At 35.5% G+C, this 22,313-nt stretch overlaps 2 protein-coding genes across 2 annotated transcripts; one reads left to right on the top strand and one right to left on the bottom strand.

Moving 5' to 3' along the window:
- The first annotated feature begins 5,684 nt into the window (after window positions 1-5,684).
- Window positions 5,685-12,147, top strand: LOC133520665 (thioredoxin domain-containing protein). The gene is made up of 6 exons (XM_061855256.1): window positions 5,685-6,204; window positions 6,409-6,594; window positions 8,845-8,983; window positions 9,695-9,856; window positions 10,397-10,522; window positions 10,684-12,147. The coding sequence occupies exons 1-6, from the start codon at window positions 6,072-6,074 to the stop codon at window positions 10,883-10,885; spliced, it is 948 nt and encodes a 315-aa protein (XP_061711240.1). The 5' UTR covers window positions 5,685-6,071; the 3' UTR covers window positions 10,886-12,147.
- Window positions 12,148-12,346: 199 nt separating this feature from the next.
- Window positions 12,347-15,185, bottom strand: LOC133520666 (ELMO domain-containing protein 2). Its single transcript, XM_061855257.1, has 2 exons — window positions 13,627-15,185; window positions 12,347-13,395 (listed from the first exon to the last, which is right to left on the bottom strand). The coding sequence occupies exons 1-2, from the start codon at window positions 14,143-14,145 to the stop codon at window positions 12,973-12,975; spliced, it is 942 nt and encodes a 313-aa protein (XP_061711241.1). The 5' UTR covers window positions 14,146-15,185; the 3' UTR covers window positions 12,347-12,972.
- Window positions 15,186-22,313: the final 7,128 nt, after the last annotated feature.

Raw genomic sequence — 22,313 nt, 5'->3', positions numbered from 1 at the left:
TGTACATTATTGTTGCCAAAAACTGAATACTTATGGGAATCATTTCATAGGACACCAATTAATGAACATTGGTATAGAAATAACCTTCGAGGTTGCTTGCCTTTTTTACTACGTCGATGGCAAACAAGCATACGGCCCGCCTGATGGTAAGCAGTCTCCGTAGCCTATGTACGCCTGCTTAATTCCACCCGGGAAATTTGTAATGTTTTATATTGAATATCATAACCACACAGTCTTTTAAAGTAGATTCGAACCAATAGGTAAATGTATGTATCTCAACCCTTAAGGGTTTGTATCCGTTATCCAAAAAAGCACTTTTGGCTATTAACAAGAAGTCGTCCCGACATCTAGGACATATATTTTGACGAGATTAATAACCGAAATGGCTTTCTTTCATTTGGACTGCGATGATGAGTTGCATTGAGCTATGATTATATACCAGTTGTGGGTCATAGACATTTTATTAAGTCCTTCACGTCTTTCCTGTAGATAACGCAACGTTAACGGAGTTCAAGCCACGCTATGCTGCTGCAATCTTGTTATGCTGCTACGGGCGGGATACATTTTTCCCAACCTTTGTTGTGTTTGACCCAAATGGGGTTAAATGATGAATGGCCAAGAACCTTGAACCAGTCCAGGGTAATATATTTATATCTTTAAACCATTAGAACTATGTAGCGGCGGGGCGGCCGGTTGATTAAGGCAATTCAAAACAAATTTAAAGATTTTAATTCAACGATCAGTATCATGAACTCTAGATTATCAAGACTATTAGCATGACTGAATGGGCCACGTATGAAGTATGAACCACTTATGGTGATTTTTAACCCATTCATTGCCGAAGACGCGAATTCGCGTCCTATGTATGTGTAATCGTAATGCCGAGGACGCGATTTCGCGTCCTCGAGTTATTTGTTTTTTTTTGCTAGAAAACAACTGTACTTAAATGCTGATACCAAAATGTTACTTTATTTATGAAGGATAATATTATACTGTTGCTGGTTTTTGGATTCAGTGCATCTGTAATTTTCATAATTCTTTTCTCGGATGCCGAAGACGCGAATTCGCGTCCCATGTTATGTGTAATCGTTATGCCGAGGACGCGATTTCGCGTCCTCGGTTGTGTTTTTTTTTTGCTAGAAAACAACTGTACTTAAATGCTGATACCAAAATGTTACTTTATTTATGAAGGATAATATTATACTGTTGCTGGTTTTTAGATTCAGTGCATTTGTAATTTTCATAATTCTTATCTCGGATGCCGAAGACGCGAATTCACGTCCGATCGTAATTCCGGGGTCGCGATTTCGCGGCCTCGTTTTTTTACTAGAAATCAACTATTTATTTATTTTTTGAAGGAGAATATTATACTTCGGTTTTTGGATTCAGTGCATTTGTAATTTAGAAAAAATAGTTTTTGCTAGAAAAACACTTATTTAAAAAAACTTATCCCGAGATGTAATTTTTAAAGACAAATTGTATACTGTTACCGGTTATTAAAATAAACACATTTGTAATACTCAACATTTTCATTTCGGGTGAAGCGGAGGCGGATTCCCGTCCATTATGTTTATATTAGGTAATTGTCATTTACCTTTTATCGCGAAGAATATTTAATGATAGTAATTTAATCATGTGCCATATACTTTATAAGTGATTGTGGCAATTAATAATACAAACTACTAAAATAATTTAGATACTACAAAATTAACAAATAATTACATTAGTTATTTTAATTTACATGTTTATGTCCAGGGGTACTAAACATTTTCGACTGTATATTTAACTATAATAAAATGGGTTGCATTTAATATTTAATATTTTTGTCCATTATCTAAACACTTGCTTTAAACACTTTCTTTAACTTTTATAATCTTACTAAAAACCATTAAAAACTCATATACGTCTGAAGTATACGGCCGTCACGTCTATACTGAATACGTTTTCGACAAAAACTGTTTTTAGGCGCAAAAATTTCACTTACGATGCCGAAAACGCGAAATTGCGTCCTTGACAACGTAATGCCGCGGACGCGAATTCGCGCCCTTGAAATAGGTTAACCTAATGCCGCGGACGCGAACTCGCGTCCATGAAATGTTAACGTAATGCCGCGGACGCGAATTCGCGTCGTCGCGTGGAAGGCGGCGGCACTGCGTGATGAGTAAAAATATGAGGCGTCGGCAATGAATGGGTTAATATTACTCACCGGAAAGCCAGTTAACACATTCAGTGCCAGCGTGAGCTACGCGTTACGAGCGAAGTTGATAACGCAAGAAAACAGTATGTCTCGCAAAGCGCCTACTAAAAGGGAATACGCCTAGCGGGTCGCTGGCAGTGAGTGTGTCAAGGCTTATTTTATCTTTTTAGGGTTTTATGGTCTTCCTGGGCCAGTCTCATGTTTAGTGGGGTGTGTTTTCGCAGCAAAACGATAGTAAAAATTATTTCTAGAATGCCTTGCGTAGGATTTTTATGTGCAAATAAATGATTATGAATTATTATTGTGAATTAGGCGGATATTTACATGGGAGTTGAAATCTTGGCTTATAGAAATAGATACATGTTAAGTAGGTACTTGTATCATAATTGCTTTGTAGTACCAATATTTGATTAATGATACCTTGAACCAATTGATACCCGCTTGCGCAGCAGGCAAATGGATGTTGCACGCCTTGCGCAGGCATGTTGTATGATCTTAATATACTTTTATCTAATAACAGTATCAAAACCATGTCTGACTTTTAGCCCCAGTGACTAATCATTTTCACACGCCTTGCGCAGGCGGGAAAGGTCTTGGCGTTTGGAACCATGTTCATTGTATTAAGTATACTGGTCTTATAGTAGCCATTTTGCTTCATCTGCTAGCGTAGCAGGATAATGAAAATCGCACACCTTGCGCAGGCGGCAGGTCTTCAGCTGGCTAAATAGTAATATTCACTCGCCTTACGCAGGCGGGAAATATTAGGTACGTTATGTATGTATGCTTAACAGCACATATTTATATTTTAATAAACCTTCTGCTAAGTAGCAGGATAGTTATTGTAGTAGGCCATGGCGGATATCCATAATAGGTACCGGTAGTATAGGTACAATAAGTTACGCAATGGTAGTAAATTTCTCCACACCTTGCGCAGGTGGGAAAGGTTACAGTATGCTAATTTAACATAATGCAATATTGTTCAACTCTGCTTACGCAGCAGGATATGTGTTATGCCTTGTGCAGGCAGCGGCGGTCTGTAACCACCCGACCTCCCAGTCTCAATTACGTTCTTAAGTCATGAAAAGATACTTCGAACCTCCTTTTCTCACAAGGGTTATAGTTATAGCAAAGGGGTAAATAGTGCCCCTCCTGTATGCAGTTATACATGTCAAAACTAAAATTTTATACGTATATAAATATAATAAAACTCCTTAAACGAAATTCAAAATAACACAACTGAATGGGGATATGTCAGTTTTACATCCAAGAGTTTCACTTTTAAATCCCTTGCTTTAACTAGAAGGCACTTTTAGCAGTTGCACTATTTATTATTACGTACAAATACCTTAATTGAAAATAAAATTCACAAAGATATTGACGGTACTGTGCATCCAAAATTGGTATTATTAAGAAAAAACTTTCCAAAGGATATAAACAAAAAGATCGAAAAGGAGGTTTTCGATGTAGGTTTGTTAGTTACCTTTCGTCCCTCAGAGCGGAAATAGAAGCCCCGCGACAGCGGGGCTTCGTCGACTTTAAGGCGGATAGGTGGTAGCCAGCATGATACTAGAGTAACTTTACTGTTTAATGGTACCCATGGCAATACCAAACATGGTATTTCTTTAATGGCCTCTTATTCTAGCTTATTTTAGGCGTTTTAGCCCCAGCTCTCAAGCATTCTAAAATTGGGGGTACTTCCAAATCCAGCCTTTATTGTGATATTTCGATTTAAATGCAAAATAAAATAATTTGTATCACAGCAGCACAGTACCAGAAAATCCGGAAATGCACGGAAAATATCAGGTCATATATATCTTACGATCATTATTATTGTAATTACCCTAAGGTTACTTAATGCAAAATCACAAGTTGATTAGCATAAACTACGACGTCGCAGAGCGCGTCTTTTTAGTTATTCCTAAGTTAGGCAGTTCTATACTGTAATAGGAACCGCTATAACCTCCCTTTCGGAGGACAATAAAACTGTGGCCTATAAACTGCCATTCACATTTACACTTTTTCAAGGACCTGCTCCGTGCTTAAAATGATTCGATTCGCTGTAAACAAAATAAAATAAGAATCGCTTACTTACGCGACAGCTTCGCTGCGCTCGCGATGTGAATCGATGAGGTGTCAGCTTTGCTAAACACATTGACGAACACAAGCTGTCCATCAAATCATTGAAGTAATATTAACAATCGAACGGTAAAACCGTTAACAATGCTTTTAATTAGTACTTACAAAAAATTCTAAGAATCTAAGGATTTCTAAGAATTTTTTGCAGTGAACCGAACGTTCCGACAAACAGAACGCCAATGAAGAGCTCCGCGGCCGCGGGCCACGGGCGCCTGGTGGAGGGGGTTAAAACTTGAAATACAAGTACAAAGGGGGTAGGTGTCAGCCTATAGTGAACCGCTACGTCATCTGTCAAACAGCATCGCACTCTCAAATATTAAATAGGCTTCAAATAACGGTACAGAAGCTTAATAACTAATAACTAAAGCATGCTTTAGTTATTATTCTGAGGGCTAAAGGTCTAAGCCATACTGCCTTGTCATAAGTAGATTTTCATTTTTTTTAAACAATTATGGCCTGGATCAGTGTTGTCACATCTACCAACTTTTGGGTAGATCTACCTATTTTGCCTGCGTTCTAGCGTTCTACCTATCTACCTCCCTCGGCCGGAAATCTACCCATTTTTCAACATGGTATAATTGTAAGTAATTCTCAATACATGTGCCGGAACATTACTTAATTTCTACCGAATTTAGATTCGATGTAATGAAAACTTGCCAAAGAAACAGATTATACAAGCAGATTCATTACCTACAAACAATGGAAATCATCATTTTTGTTTCGATTTCTTTAACTAACATCACAATATTAAAGACTAATAAATAATTTGATAAATTGTATAGGTACACATTTTTAATCATAAAAATGTACTTGCTATTGAGTGGTACATCTACCTGTTTTTCATTTGAGAAACCACCCATTTCTACCTATTTTTGCACCCTGTTCTACCACTTCGGCAAAATTGTATGTGACAACACTGGCCTGGATGCCAGTCCTTTAAGCCAAGTAGATTTTCATTTTCACAACAATCTATAGGGCCCTCCACACTCGTGCGCGAAGTGAAGCGCGAAGCAACGAACGCGAGTGTGGATGGCCCTCGCGTCGATTTCGCAGATTGTTCACGCCTTCGCGCCTTATTCCCCGTTTTTTGTCGGTCGAACTTGCAAGACTCCACACTCGCGATCGCTTCGCGCCGCGATTCGTTCACGAGTCGGTTAATCTGTAAAGTCATAACCTTCTATGGCGGCTACTTGGTTATTGGGTGCGAACGTGATCAACCAAAAATCAATTTGATAGTTCCCAGTTTAAATCAGTGCCTTGCCGCAAACTAAATCCGATCAGCTGACGCTTCAGCGCCATCTTGCCGCGAACAAAACTGCGAATTTGCGAAATCGCCGTGAATTTGTGCGAGTGTGAAGTCTACGTCAACGTCGCGGTATGTTCGCTCCGCGAAGTCGCGCCGCGATTCACGCGCATAGTCTGGAGGGGGCTTATTATAAGATCAGAAAATAAATTGTGATATTTGAGCGTCCTAAATTTAAAAAAAATGCCTCCCAACCTGCCAACTTATCTTCGTCACTTCTAACGAACCCAACCAAATTACATAAGTTGTTTTTGGTTTGTTGTCAGGAATGTTAAAATATGTTTTTAATTCAGTCGCGCATGCCTGTATCTCATCGACAAGAAATCCTATATCTATGGTGATCTGGCAAAAAAACTGTGAAGTGTGACAAGCTGACAAGTCGAGTCAGACAATTTCCTAACCTCTCTCGTATTTAATTGTTACAAATTTATAAAAATGCTACTTAACCTTAGTTTTTTACTTTTATTCTTAAGTGTAATTAATGCAGAAAGTGGAGTATTGCAAACAGTTAGTGACGACGAGTTACTTCAATTGATAAAGGACAGAGAAAAACTTATCGTATTGTTCAGTAAGTATTTGTTTCTTCTAGTTTCACTGAGATAAAGTTCTGGTTAATGCAATTAATTGATATGACAGCTCAATAAATTAATCTTCTGTTTTTGCGATATCATGTTGTATTGTATTCTTAGGCGGCATTTAATAAATTGCGTATCAGTTGTACCTGAGTATAGTTCGTAAGAGTTAAAGTGAATTAAAAACTTTTTTATTTCAGCTAAACCTGATTGCGATGTATGTACGAAGTTGAACAACCATTTGGAAGCGCTAAAGGAAGACTTTAAGAAGCATTTAAATGCAGATACAGTTAAAGTTTTGAATAGCCATTTGGCCAGGCTTTACAGCCCGACTAAGGAACCTGCTATTGTATTTTTTAGACATGGGATACCTTTGCTATACAGTGGTAAGATATTGATAATTTTTTACATAATATTTTCCACAGAAAAGTGGAAATCGTTGGAGGAGGCTAGAAGGAGTCTAATGAACAAAACAATACTATTTATAAAAAACTCATAAACCGGAATAATTTTTTAAACTAATATTTTATTAATATAATAAGAATCTGTAAGCAAATTTATGTAGTGCTTAGAATAAAAGGCTTTATTTATTTATATAAATACAGTAGGGCTTCAACAATCTGTACATAGGCTAATCTGAACGTCTCTGTAATCCGAACTGACAACTGACCCCTATCTTTGAGGGATAAAGCCTTTGATTGGTCAATAAATAGAACCCCACTGGCTAAATTAGATGATTTCTTAAACTTCTTAAAATGATTTCTTATATATATAGCATGATATTTTGACAAAACGAATACTGAGCTACTTGAGCTTGAGCTACTTCTTCAGTCAGAATAAATAAATATTAAAGGGACACACAAATTGACTAAGTTCCATGGTAAGTCAAGAAACAAGCCTTCTTGACTTACCATGGAACTTAGTCAAAACAAGTTGTGGGTACTCAGACAACAATATATAATATACAAATTCTTAAATACATAGAAAACATCCATGACTCAGGAACAAAGATCTGTGTTCATCACACAAATAAATGCCCTTACCGGGATTCAAACCCAGGACCATCGGCTTCAAAAGCCATGAAATATTTTACTTATACACAATATTACCAAACATGTTTTGAAAACAAGTCTAGGTCAGGTCAGGTTCGGCTTTCTGGTTTCTCGACCTTTTTTATTTCTCGAGGCTGCTGAGGTTGAAGCTACTAATACTGTGCTATTTTGCTAATAGGAATATATCGGGATGATTTGATTATCAATAGTCATGTAGTTTTGTAATGGTTATTATTACATGACCCTATAATTCGTTTTTTTTTTGCATTAGAAGATAAGCGATCTTAACATATCTTTTATTGAACACTTGAAAAGTCACGGCGAAAATGTAACTATTATAAATCATATACGATCATTTACACAAAAAAAATTTAAAACGTTTTTCATTAAAGACATGTTAAGATCGCTTATCGTCTTTCTTTAAATCATGAAATCGGTTGAAGATAGATGATAGAGGACAGATCAAAACAGTTTTTTTATTTAGTTGGTTAACTAATAAATATTTTAAGTACCTGAAAATGTAAAAAAAACGTATTTTACATTTATTTAACTGTCTAATGAAATACACTATAGTAATATACAATAATTTATGGGCTTTGTTGCCATGTGGACCTCAAACTCCCATGAGCCGTTGCAAAAAGCCAGGACAATGCTAGGATGATGATATGTGGCTGATTAAAGTGATTAAGACAATCAATTTGAAATTTAATTCAAAAAATAGGTACCAAAGTTTGTAAAGGTTTATAAGTTATTTCAACCTTTATTCATACTGTAGTCCAGGGTTTCCCAATCTTTTTCAACCTGCGGCGCAGTTACAAGTGTAGTATTTTGCAACGGCGCCCTTGTAAATTTAAAATCACGGTCGAAAAAGAGTGACACGACGCTATATTATTTACCGATGCGAGCGCTCAAATAGGTACCCGCGAATATTTGTGGTTTCGGATAATGATAGAACTCACGGCGCCCCTCTTTACTTTCTACGGCGCACCAGGGCGCCGCGGCGCACACTTTGGGAACCCCTGCTGTTGTCAATTAATGGCAGAACAAATGTGGTAATTTTCCTACTTATAGTATATATTTATATATGATGTAGTTAGATTGAATGTCAGCTCTCTTTATTCCTTCCCAAATTTATCTTTTATGTTGCAACTCTATAGTTTAGCCCAGGACTGTCTCATTTTAAATTTCTCTCTGCACTGATTTTCTTTTCCGCACCAATTGTATGTTTCTGTTTGGCCCATTGGTTGACTAGTAGAGAATGTCTTAAGGCATTCGCTATTTGTACTTTTTTGTATTGTGCAATAAAGGTTAAATAAAGAAATAGACAGAGATAATCATATTGTCTTTGTCTTACGCTAGTATAGCACCCAAAAGAAAGAGATGAGTATAATTTTCCTAGTTCTTACTGATTGACATGTTGTGTTTGCCATACTATAATTAGGTTTTGTTTCAACTTTTTACTGACAATTTTTAGGTTTAATATTCACTTGAATCAAATCAGCATTGTGACATTGTGAGTGGTATTCTTTCCTTTCTGTGAAATGTTTTTTTATACTTAAGTAATCAATCATGTTGTTTCTGCAGGTGAGCCTGATGAAAATGAAATCTATGGGTTTTTGGAAAAGAACCAATCACCCGTGGTCAAAGAACTCAATGATAAAATCTTTGAGCACATAACTCAAGCTGCTACTGGGGCAACTACAGGAGACTGGTTTATTATGTTGTAAGTTTACTTGTAATGTAACTTAAAAAAAGTTCATTATTAAGTATTTAAGTGAGGAAAAGAGCAAAAACTAACTTCATTTTTTTCGCTACAAAATAAAATAATTACCAAACTAGGAATAAAAATAAGGTAGGAAGCTCCAAATGTGCTTAGAAATGTTAAAATGGTATCGGTTTTTACCTAATTTTGCTTAGGGCGCGTTTCGACTGGAAATGTGCGAGGATGCGTTTCGAGGGATGTTTGTTAAGAACCAATAGAATCACTTCATTTGTTTTCGTCGCTCAGCGTGCAGTTATACTATTGGTTCTTAAAAACACATCCCTCGCAACGCATCCTCGAACATCTCTAGCCGGAACGCACCCTAAAACATTACCGCACCAAAAACCCTGTAACCCCGATGTATATTTATCAGTTATCTCTAAAGGCTTCACTTACAAGTACTGAGGACATAGTTGAAAACTATTAAAAACCCCCTACGCTAATCATAAGATTTAATGCCAAAAATGCCTGACATAATTTTAGAAAAAAGCTGATACTCTTCAAACTCCTTCATTATTTTTTATCAAACATAGCTAAGAACCACCGCAAGGAAAATCGCTTTCACGTAAAAAAATCGCATGGGTAATCGTTTCATCCATTTGAGAGCTACATGCCACAGATAGACACTAATTCTGACGATTGTAAAATAATTGTTTAAAACTTATTTCCCAGCTACGGTGCATCATGCGTGGAATGCCAGCGGCTGCACGCAGTATGGGAAGGCGTGGGCGCGACTCTGCGCGGGCGTATCAACGTCGCGCGCATCGATGCCAATCTAGCCGGCCTTAATACAGCCAAGCGGTTCCAGGTCTCTAAGCTGCCGGCGTTCTTATTGTAAGTACTGATAGACAAGTTACAGTTAAAACAACCAACAAAAAGGGTTACTAACTTATTAACCCTTTGACCGTTTGCAACGGGCGCAGCTTAAATAACGAGCAACATACGATAGGCGTGGCGTTAAAAGGGTTAATTGTAGAAGAATTTATCAAGCCTATGAAATATCCGTGTTTCCAGTTTGATATTGCAGATGGCGCTGTACGGCCTCGTACATTCTGCGGTAACTCTGGTTGTTGTAATGTTGAAGTTTGTCAATTCAGTTACCACTAAAAATATGATGCGGTATAGCGCCAACTAGTTCAGCTGTCATACTCGGCGGCATGATTTTTATCTAGACTAATACAATCAATAACTTCTTTTTGAAACGGTCCTAAGTCCTACAACGGTCGGTATTGTTGGATTTCAAGTTTATTACGATTTTTCTATCTCAACTGATATTCATATGAATATGACAAATAGTTTACAAAAGTCGTCAAAGAAATGCTGGTAGCTAACTTTTTGCTTTGAAGTACTTATTTATCAATGTGTTTGTTTCAGTTTCCGCCTTGGTAAAGTTTATAGGTATAACATACCTAAAAATGATGTGAAATCGTTTGTCACATTTGCTCAAGATTGGTACAAAAATGCAAAGGCTGAGAGTGTGCCTCTCGTTTCATCACCATTGTAAGTATATTTAATAATTATTCGAGAGTTCGAGTCTCACCCAAACAGTGAATTTTTCGAAATTTCCTTTATTTTTGCATTACATTATGGTATCGTTTGCAGACATTTCTTGACAAAAAATAATTTAAGTACATCAACTAATATAAGATTCCTTTTTACAGTGATGAACTCGTAGACTGGTGTGTGGAGATGATTAAATTTGGAGTCGCCCTTGGACTGGAGTTGCTGGCCAAGTACCCCTGGATTTGGCAAATTGGAGGAGCCGGTTTCGGCCTCGTGGCCATCACGGCTCTTATCGCGCTAGTCAAAGCTGGCCGATCAAAACCAGCGAAGGAGACGAAAAAAGAGAAAAAGAGCAAATAGGACATTGTTGTGATTGACCAGTGGTTCTTAACTTTTTTACTAAGGATTGACAATAGTAAGGAAGTTATTTATTTCCTTCTCTACAAGTACTACTCTCCTTCAACAAGTCAAAATGTTTATCTACATATTCTATTTATAAATTCTATGTGCTTCTTCTGGTGCTTCCAGGGACCATCGGCTAAGAATCACTGTGATAGACTGACTCAGCATTTATTTACTTATATTATAATTATAACACGGTCTGACTACAAATTGTGATCATTTATGTATTGTGTGTTATAAGTTATGTGTTTACATTTAGTATGTACAAATATTTGTGTCTATTTATATATTTTAAGTTGATTCATGCAAAGTTTTTTTATAACAAAATGTGTTATTTAAAATTTTATCTGAAAAATAAGGAATAGCTTCGCGCTAATTATGTCTTTAAATACCTATCTAGAAGAAAATACTAGGTATATTGTTTTTTCATTAGCCTTTTGACTGCCAGTCGAAAATGAAAATAGTCGATAATTAGCTTCAATATTAACCTTTTCAACGCTTTCTCCCTCGCATCAAAATGTGGCATACACGCCAATATGTCAACTACTGAGAAACGAATTTAAACCTTATCTGTCAACAGTAAAATTGCTTTGACAGCGTCTGCCATGACCTCTTTAGTGGTCGTTGGCGTGGTAGGCACGACAGCACACGACCACTTTAGTGGTCGTTGGCGTGGTAGGCACGACAGCACACGACCACTTTAGTGGCTCTTGGCGTTCAAAAGGCGTAATTATCTGATGGCTAACATACGACGTCTACTATTGCTGTGTTAGTGACACCAGATTTTTTGGATTTGATATAAGATTTAACCCTTTTCCAGGCCGCACAAATCTGCAAGGTTTTACCAAAAATCCAAATATATTCATTTGAAGACAAGTCACATTTCCTAAAAGTGTAATCTAATTTGAACCTTAAATTGTAATGCTAAAGTTGACATTCTTTTGGCGCGTATGTGGTCGATAAATTCTACCTACCTGTCTAAGGGGCTACCTGTGTGTGTAACCTGGAAAAGGGTTTAGGGTTTCCGTCCTAGAATAAGATTATGTATTGTAAAAATCTAGATAATTCTATGGTGATCATAAACTGAATTATATTTCTACTTTTGCGCAATTCAAATATATTTAATAAAATAGAGTTGTGGTATATGTCTATCTCTTGGAATATTATTTTAGTAAGGCCTTTCCTAGATAGATTGACTTTTAAACTAAGTTAGATTTCGATGTTGAGAAAAATTAGGAATACTGATATAAATAAATTGCTAGTATTTGTATTTACAGAGTTCTTAATATGAAATCTTTACTTTTATTTATTCTAATATGAAAATTCATGTAAGTTTCAAATGCCTCAATCATTACTTATCTCACAATTACATGTTATTTATTTACAATTCCATCTAGACAATAGAAATAAAACAATGAATAAAATAGTATGTTGCATTTATTTTGCATGTTGCATCCTTAATTTACTACAAACACATTAAAGCAGATGTTATTTGAACACCATTTAAAGCAAACCTTGACAAACACAAACCATCTTTACAAAACACACCCAAGTTATCCTAATAGGGTCCCTAGTTACCATGTACACCTGTAATGTACTATCATGCATACTAGTTAGACATTTTTAGTTGTGTACCTAAAAATGTGCTACAACCAAACATGTACTTAACACTACACACATGGAAATTGAGGATTAATTATACATTCAGTATGGGTCAAACAAAATGTATTTTATAAAACGGCACAGCAGTAAATAAGATTATACACAATATTTTTATGTACAATTTAGTTGGTTAATGTCTTGTACAATCACAGGGGAGTAAATCAAATTGTAGCAATTTACCTTTTTTAACAGCAAACATTGAACTTATCTATACAATTTGCAGCACCTTGCAACATCTGGACAGATCAAATAAATTGCTTCATCAAGGCAATGTGGCAAGAACTCACACTCAACATCACAACACTAAAATATAAAAAAAGAGTGAAAATAAATAAAAATAGGTTAAAGCACCTACAAAAAATTAGACTAGCAACAGGTTGTTGTTATATTGTATCAACTTCTATATTGATTCTAAATACTGATGCAGGATCAGCTAACTCAGTTCTGACGGCATCTTCAAACCTTTTGAATATTATTGAAAATTCCATCATATTTTCAGGTTTTGATTCTATCCACATTTTGTCAAATTCATAGAATAGGTAGCAGTAAAATCTGTGGAATAAATTCATATTGGGTAAGTACTGTTTAGCATTAAACATGTAAGTTTTAGCAGAGCCATCCTTGAGTAAATAATATGCCATGGAAGTTAGGTTAATGCCCACAATTGCGAAGGTGTAGCCATATTTTGGATGATGTGAATGGCTTAGAACATGGCTTGCAGCTTGTGGATACTCTGAAGCAAAAAACAACAAGTTTTCCAATCCAAGCAAACCCATGCCACGGAAATCAGTCTTGGGATCATCACCCTGGAAAAAACAAATGTGATCACTTCCAAAATTACATTTAGTTTAGATCCATGCTCATGAACATTAGGAAGTCCTTAATCAATTTAAAACATACACAGGTTTTAACCTCTTGACCGCCAAAGACAGTCCAATATCAACCTTCATGCATACTGATAAGGTTCACGATTACGCGCTGCATATGATAGGCATGGCGTTCAAAAGGAATTGTATGTACACACAGTATCTACTGACCTGAAATCCTATGTACTGCCATTGCTTAGTCACTCTACTCTCTAGATCTTCATTGGGTACTAATAAACTCCAAAGTTTCAATAGTTTCTCTTCATGATCAGGGATTTTATAGTCATAGGGCATCTTACGCATTTCTTCTACCTCTTGAACTAACATTCTGTAACTCCAAATTTGTTCCAGGCATCGCCGAAATGATACAATGAACAAATCATGTAGTTTTGGATTAATTTTTTTGGCTCTGAGAATGATAGCCACGGATGGATTTAATATTTCGGGAAAGTTAGAAGGAACAAACCGTCGCTCATATACTACTGTATCTAAATATGAAACTACTTGTTTTACGTCTTCAGTGCGGGATAGCATCAGAGATCTTTCTACATTGCATGACCGTTCCGCTCCAGGTTTGTCGCCATAACATATTCTTTGTAACTCACATAGTCGTGTTGTTTTCCTCAGAAACCATTTAATGAAAGGTCTCAAATACCATTGTAGTACTGACCAAACATTGAAGAACACCATTTTAATAAATTATTCAATTATTATCTCTTCACTCTATACATTTTTACAGGTTGACGAAATTGTTGTCATGACGATTTCACATTTCATTGACATTGACACTTTGACAAGACTTTCCTGAACATAAAGTTGCCCTTTGTAAATTATTTGTCTATGGTTTTCCGAACCACCAAGTTATTTTAAGTTACTTATAACAGACAGGCGTACCGGACCGCGACCGGGGTCCGGTCAAAATATCTCTCTCTCGCTCTCACTCTTTCGCAGGTCTTACGCGGGCAGCTTTCTCTGTCACTCTTATTACGCTTTAATTTGAGTAAAAGAGAAAGGTGCCCGGAATTTGTGAACATCGGTGTTCGCGGTATGCCCTCTGTTGTTGACAGCCTTGGAGGATATACAGCTACCGATTTTTGTGGGGGAGAGGCACATCAAATGTATAGCCATCTCAAATAAAAGTCAGTTCATACAATAAATATGACCATTGGGCGAAGTTTTCTACAGAGAGATAAAGTGCCAATTACATCCGCACTTTATCAGGCCTGATATCAGACCCGATTACGGTCCAAAGATATAATATTGTTCCGTTTCACCAAATATCAGCACATTGTTTACAATATCTGACAGGTAAAGAAAATGTATTATAATTATGCAAAAATAACAAACATTGAACATTGGCAATCAAGAGACAAAGTATTTTGTAAGTACATTTCAAATATTGTTAATCTTCTTCTTTGCCTAGCATTTTCCCATGTCATTTGGGGTCGGCTCTCCTCGTCATTCTTCGCCAGGCGTATCTGTTCTAGGTCGTCGAGACATTTGTTTCAGCTTTCTTAAGGTCGTTGTTTATGACGGACATCCAGGTCGTAAGGGGTCTACCTCTGCCCGATCTTTTGGAGCCAACGTTGATGCTCAGGACTTGTCTAGTCATGTGATCTTCTGGCCTCCTCATGACATGGCCATACCACTTTAAGCGAGATTCGGAAAGCTTATCTTCTATGGGCCGGATCTTAAAGCTGCCGCGGATGTGCTCGTTTATAACCCTATCAAGTAGAGTGACACCTCCTGCCCACCTCAATATCTTCATTTCTGTTGTGTGCAGTTTTGTGGTACCTATGGACCTTCTTCAAAGGCCAACATTCAGCGCCGTAGGTGAGAGCCGGTCGGATTGCGGATTTGTACACCTTCCCCTTCACACGCACCGGCATTCTGCTGTCGCATAGCACACCCGATAGTTCCCGCCACATTTCAAATATTGTTAATGATATGCTGATATTCTGTGAAACGGAAAACGATTATCAGGCCAGAAATCTGATACTGTAACCCCTCGAAATCAGTCCCGATTTCCCACAGTAAGCTCAATAAGGCTTGTGTTGAGGGTACTTAGGCAACGATATATATAATATATAAATATTTATATACTTAAATACATAGAAAACACCCATGACTCAGGAACAAATATCCATGCTCATCACACAAATAAATGCCCTTACCAGGATTTGAACTCGGGACCATCATCAGCTTCGTAGGCAGGTCCCGGGTAGGTCGGTAGGGATAAAGTCGATGGTCCCGGGTTCAAATCCTGGTAAGGGCATTTATTCGTGTGATGAGCACGGATATTTATCCCTTTCCTCATTGGTGTTTTCTATGTATTTAAGTATTTATAAATATTTATATATTATATATATCGTTGTCGAAGTATCCTCAACACAAGCCTTATTGAGTTTACTGTGGGACTTAGTCAATTTGTGTAATAATAATGTGAATAGGTAAGCTTTTTACCCAATCTGTTATTTAACGAGGAAAACAAAAACGATGTAAATTGAATTTGTGTTTTATTTGATGAAAATTGTAATTCATAAATTTTACATTAAAAGTATTTACAATGCTACAGTTTTGGAGCCACATTACAAACACGATGGCCAGTCATCGCTTAGAAATTTTATTTACAAAGGCTCTATGCGTGTCAGTGATTATTGTACAATACAGTAATAAATTCGAACTACAAAATATTTACTGTAATTCGTGAGGATGCATTTATTTAACTTAAATTTAATAATATATGTAATGTAACCATAGACAAAGCACGCACAAAGTGAATATTGTCAGCGGGTTCTTAACAGTAAAGTAGATGGCGCTGTAAGCCGTCGTACATTTTGCGGTTTTTGTAACTAGGTTGTTAAGTATTAAGGTTGACAACCTGGTTGCCACAAAATGTGAATTATAGCGCCATCTACTTTAGCCATTAAACCAGAGGCCTAGCATTAGACCAAGATAAGTTGGCAGCGATTTTGACAACCTAGACAGTGAAAGTGTTATTTTAAACGTCATCAACTTCTATGAAATTATGATATTTTCTTATAACTCCCACAGGCTGTTACCTTGTGAGTCGTATGTCTTATTATTGTTTTGTCTATGACGTAGCTAACTAAAATTGTGTACATTATCAGCTATATAAATGACAAAAAAGACGCAGAGACGATGATTTTCAGGCTGTGGCATGAACCATTTGCCCTTACCTACATGTAGCGCAATCCACACTAGAACTACGAATATTTAAACAAAATATTAAATTTATAATGCACTTATAAATTTATGCTTACTTGATTTCTTATTACACGGTAGAAATAGCTAACCACTTTAGCAAAATGGTTGCTTTACACAAATATGATATTATATCTTTACATATTCGAAATAAAGGTACAACGTATAACTTTTGTAGCACGATACCTTTACTTATATGCTAGTGGAAAGTTTACAAAATTCCGGAACTTTCCATATGGATAGTGGAAACTTCTTAAGATTTCCTTTGGTAAATTTCTGACTATTCCATTTTTATGGAAACTTTCAGCGACTTGCACATACTTTTTACGGCTGACATGAAACTTTCTTCACCTTTGTCGATAGGTCAGATCAGAAACGGGTAATATTGTATGGAAATTTCTATACAAATTAACCTATTTTCATTGCTCTTAAGTCTAAATATAAATAAAATAAATAAAGCAGTGTTAAGGCTTCTGGTTCTGATTTCCTTGATCTTACATTCATTGAACAGGCGAAGGCGCCTACTTAGAGTACCTGCTTAATTGCTCGGATGAGGCTTGATCTAATTGTAGGTTATAATAAAACATTTCAATGTATTTGTAGGAATATTCGTGTAGAGCCAGACCAAGCTAAGTTGGCAACGATTTTGACAGCCCAGCCTGTGCAAGTGTTAAGTAAAAGTTATAATTTCATAGAAGTTTGACGTTTAATACAACGCTTGTACTGTGTGAGCTGTCACAATCGCTGCCAACTTATCTTGGTCTAACTCTACTTACATTTTATGTAACTAAATTTGCCTTTTTATAAATATTATATAGCCTTTGTATTTCACATTTATTTTCAATCGGCATACTTGTATTATTAATCTTATGAAGGCCTAGGCCAAGAATAAAAAAAACTGCCTTTATTTTGTTGTCTTGGATTATTAATATTTTTTGCAGAGGTACCTCTATAAAATTTATGAAAACGATTTTTACTGCATTGAAGTCTTACCTAAATATTTGGCCGCATTTTCCACTCGATTTATGGCTATTAGGTACATACAAATATAGAGATGGATCTATAAAGATCGTAAGATCAGGCAGATTGTAATGTTCCTGTGTAATGTTTTGACGGTAGTCACATCAAACCAATACGAGTAGTATAGGTTCATTAGGTTATGCCCGAAGAGCAAACTGTCCAGGGCTATAACCGCGAAAATCGAAGTTCGTCAATTGCGGGCATTTTTCTCTGTCACTCTAATTACGTCTTAGTGAGAGTAAAAGAGAAAGATCCCGCAATTTGCGAAATTTTGCTTTTCGCGGTAGGCCCCCAGGAATAGGAGTCCCGTAGTGGAGCCTCCGACGACTCAGGGAACGAGAGAAAAAAAAATACGTTTCACGATCTGGCTGATCTTACGATCGGCCGCAGACATGTAACAACAAGAGGTATCGTGCTAATTATGGATATTACTATATATACTTTTTGATGAAGACATGACCTCTCTTGATCTATTCTCGAATAGGTGAGCCATTTTGTTTAAAGTGGAACACTACACTTTTTTATTTGGATATTTTTATGTGATTTCTACTCAGAATCACTTAGCTCTTTCGATCCAAAAAAAGTGTCCCAACATTTCCATTCATATTTCGTTCCACCCGACCCGTTACCGTCATAATACGAAGTCTATGAAAAATGGTAACGGAACGTATAAAACCTTTTATTCTCCTATTAGAATCGAAAAAGTTCGTGACACAATTTTAGAGAATAAAACAATAAGATAACTATATCTTCAATTATGTTTCTTAAGTATCGAGATTGGATAAATTGTTGTACTCCCTTATATGCTTCAGATTTAATCTGTATTAAATTGAAATCAAATTGGTTTTCACTGAGAGCATGGGTTTTGAAGTTTTCAATAACCTACGTTTATTTTTAAAACAATTCGAACAATGTAAAAAGCTTTTAACAGTAGTTAATTAATTAGCAGTTAACTAATGAGTATTGTTTTTTTTGTAATTATTTATCTCACTAATGTCTTTTCGTGCCTTTTTATATATCTTTACCTAAATATGTTATACATTTTACATACTTCTCCTAATTAGTTTTGTCTACCTAGATACTAAAACACAGGGTGTCCGGCGACGGTATATATAATAAATATTATGATTATAATATATATACATATTTATATATAGGTGCGTATCTACTTATGGATATATAGGCAGTATATTTTAAGATATTTTTTCTCTTTTTGGTCTTATTTATTGGCATGTGAAGATCATACAATCTAAGACATCGACATAAGTACGACATTTTTTATCTGATAAAATGTTAAAGTCACAGCCTCATAATTCATTGCTCATTTTAAGATTTGCCTGTTATCAACGTGGGATCTTGGTTTGTGGTGCTCCAATATTGGCTGTTAGAAAATTTTATATAATATCGTGTGACAGGGACAACATAATAAAACACTATCTTGCTACCCCTGTTACATGATGTTATAAACCATTTTATAACAACCAATGTGGGAGCACCATTAGAGTTTTCGGTTGAATTAGATAATTTTTTGAAGGGATCTTATCGTCGCTTTATTTAATTTGTCTAATGAATTATACAATTGATGAATGTTAACCGCTACGGACACCCAAACATGATTATAGCTACATTTAGCTGGCGATAGCTTTGTAGCGTCAGCAATGGTTTACAAAAGATATGCATGTAAAATAATAGCTGCCTCTATTTTTACATTTGACTAGAATTGTTATTTAATTGATTAACTGGTTTAGCGCGACATGTTTCCGGGTTCTCGGGATTCTTTAATCGCTATAAGCACATAACATGTAGCGGCTACAGTTAATTAATACGTGATTGAACCGATTTTTCATAACTTTATTACCTACTCAGATTAATTTAAATTTAATGTCCCGTATTGTTTTTCTTGGACAACCAAATCCAAAATAATCGAAATATAATAAGAAAATGAATTTACTACAAGAAAATGGTTAACACAATTTTATTAGTATTATTTTAAAGGTTAATTCATACTTAATGCAGTCAAAAAAAAAGTTGTATCAAAGAAGAAAGACAAGATTAAGTGGGATTAATATTATTGATTAAAAGGTTTAAGTACACATGATTCATTTCTACTTAAATCTTCTCGGGTCAGAGGTGTAGGGTTAGAGCCGGTGTAGCTTTGTTTGACGTTCATAAGCGCATTGTAATATGCCTACTTGAATAATAAACTATTATTGATTTTTTGGGTTATGGCCACACTCATTAGAGTCTGGTCTGTTATAATTTCGGCACAGCCCGACATTTAATTGTAGAGTTAAGCACCAGTGGCTTACATACCTACTGAATTGGACGGGTGTAAGTATTTTACAAAAACTATAATTTAACCAGAATTTACTTGAATCGCAAATAAACGTTCGGTCGAAAATAAATTGAATGGCAGTATTCAATGTTTATTATAAGCTCTTTGGGCATTTGGACAAATATATCAAACAGGATAACAGCAGCAATTGAAACACGCTTATGAAGCAAAACTGGTACAGATATAAATGTATAATTTGCCGAAGACGAAAAACAACACAAAACAACAAAGAAGTATTTTCAGTGCTATATGTATTCGATTTCATACTCTAAAAATCGTATTTGATTATTTTTACTTTGGTGTGTTTTAGTTACCAATACACTACGAACGACGTAAGATATTCTGAGATCTTCGAAATAGTACTTGCATACAAAAAGAGACTTACTGGAAAAGTTAATAAAGGAGTTAGTCATACATTCCGCCATGTTAAAATCTGTCGTATTTTTAATTTTACAAATATGCGTTTGTACAAAAAAGTTTTTGACGGTTAGACAATTAATAAACATACCAAAGATTGACGTTTGACAATTCAGTGACCACTAAACATACGTCGCAGTACAGCGGCTTCTGTTTTGGCTGTCAAACTAGGGGCTACGTTTATTTCTGAGACTATAAGTTTATAACTTTCTATGACAGTCAATAGCTCTTTGACCATACGTAATAATTTTAAGCCAACAATGATTTGATTTGATTTCTAGAAAAACATTTTTAATTTATTCCTCTAGTAATCGTCACGACGACTCTTAACGAACAACAGTATTCTTATGACCACGTTAGTTTACAATATTAGAAAATCCTAATGGTACAATAACATTGCATATTGCGAAGGTGTGGTGCTAAGTTTCAGCTGAATCGGACATGTGGACATCATGAACCGTAACCAGTTCATATCGTGTTTGCAACATTTGATCTAAACAAACTATGTAGGTCTTCTGAGCTAAATTAATTATAGATTTTCTAAAAATAAGCCTCCTGGCCATACACTCCATACAGTTCATTATTTTATCGTACTTTCTCTTGTTTCCAAATATTTATTTTTATAACGAATGTTAATTTATAAGAAAAAACAACACAGGTAAATATTAACCAAAACAAAATTACAGAAAGCAACTTTATTTTGAGGCGTAATCGATTGTCATAGGTAAGGTGTATTCGGGCAAATCCGAATGTCGAAAACTGTCGGATAATTCAGAAAAGAGAATCCTGGATTATGATGGAATTTTGGGTGATATTCATCTGATTTTCGGAATTATGTGATACACGAAATTACCCGAATAGGATGACTGCTATATATAGTTATTGGCCACTACATAGTAATTAGCCTCTCTTAACAATAAGACTTCTATTGGCTTGTTTCTTTCTGATTTGTTAGGAGTAGCAATAAATACAGCAGTCACCTTACCTAACATCGATAATGTATAATGCGTATATGATATTGCCATATTTTCACGCTATACCTAAATATTATGTTTTACATGTAAATTACAATTTTTAATTTTTGTATTTTAGTAACTGCGATTTGCAGCAGATCTTTTAACGAGTCACATTTCAAGTAGAGACAATAAGTAATCATATAAAATAAAATATTAATATCTAATGCCAGGCACAACACTTACACGATACTTTTATTTAGTAATAAATAAAACAGATACAAATATAGAAAGCCAGCACAAAATATACATTTCAGTTTTAACTTTTAGTTTAACAGGACATAGCACAATTTTAGGTAGATATCTTATAAAGCGAATGATATGTTATTTTTTATCTTATAGTTTAATTAGTTAAAAACACTGCGAATAAAAGTAGTATCACTTTCATACTTAATAAATAATACGGGGAATGGGAACATTGTACTCTAACGTCAATAAACTTTAAAATATTAGTAACATATCAGAATATAACAAGAGATCATTTATTTGTCTATGATTTAACATAAACAGTTTGTTACAACATTTTATAGAATATTGTTTTGCATTTGCAGTACTTTCGCTTAAGCACTACATAGCATAAGTAAAGTATGGGATCTCCTCTTAAATGTTATGTAGGTAATTATGATTATATTGATTAAAGCCGTAGTAGCTAGAGCCACTTGCAACCTTATACAAACTCCTAAGGCCCGGCCATATAAATGAAAAATCCAAAATCTGGTACCTAAATTTGAACCTATAGTGCAGGAAATACAGTTAATTTTGTTCTGTTTGAAAATTGAACGAAACAAAACATATTTAACTCTGTTCCAATTGAATATGTTTTAAATTTCATTGAACTGAATTAGTAT

This window comes from Cydia pomonella, chromosome 8 (genome assembly GCF_033807575.1).
Source record: "Cydia pomonella isolate Wapato2018A chromosome 8, ilCydPomo1, whole genome shotgun sequence".
Taxonomy (NCBI): domain Eukaryota; kingdom Metazoa; phylum Arthropoda; class Insecta; order Lepidoptera; family Tortricidae; genus Cydia; species Cydia pomonella.
This window is presented reverse-complemented; position numbering and strand designations above follow the sequence as displayed.

What these genes read in the sequence shown, in the direction of transcription:
- LOC133520665 (XM_061855256.1), top strand. Translation starts at nt 6,072, where the DNA reads ATGCTACTTAACCTTAGTTTTTTACTTTTATTCTTAAGTGTAATTAAT. An exon ending in GGAGACTGGTTTATTATGTT is followed by an intron (nt 8,984 to 9,694) that starts GTAAGTTTACTT and finishes CTTATTTCCCAG; the next exon opens with CTACGGTGCATCATGCGTGG. An exon ending in AAGCTGCCGGCGTTCTTATT is followed by an intron (nt 9,857 to 10,396) that starts GTAAGTACTGAT and finishes TGTTTGTTTCAG; the next exon opens with TTTCCGCCTTGGTAAAGTTT.
- LOC133520666 (XM_061855257.1), bottom strand. Translation starts at nt 14,145, where the DNA reads ATGGTGTTCTTCAATGTTTGGTCAGTACTACAATGGTATTTGAGACCT. An exon ending in GGCAGTACATAGGATTTCAG is followed by an intron (nt 13,396 to 13,626) that starts GTCAGTAGATAC and finishes TGTTTTTTCCAG; the next exon opens with GGTGATGATCCCAAGACTGA.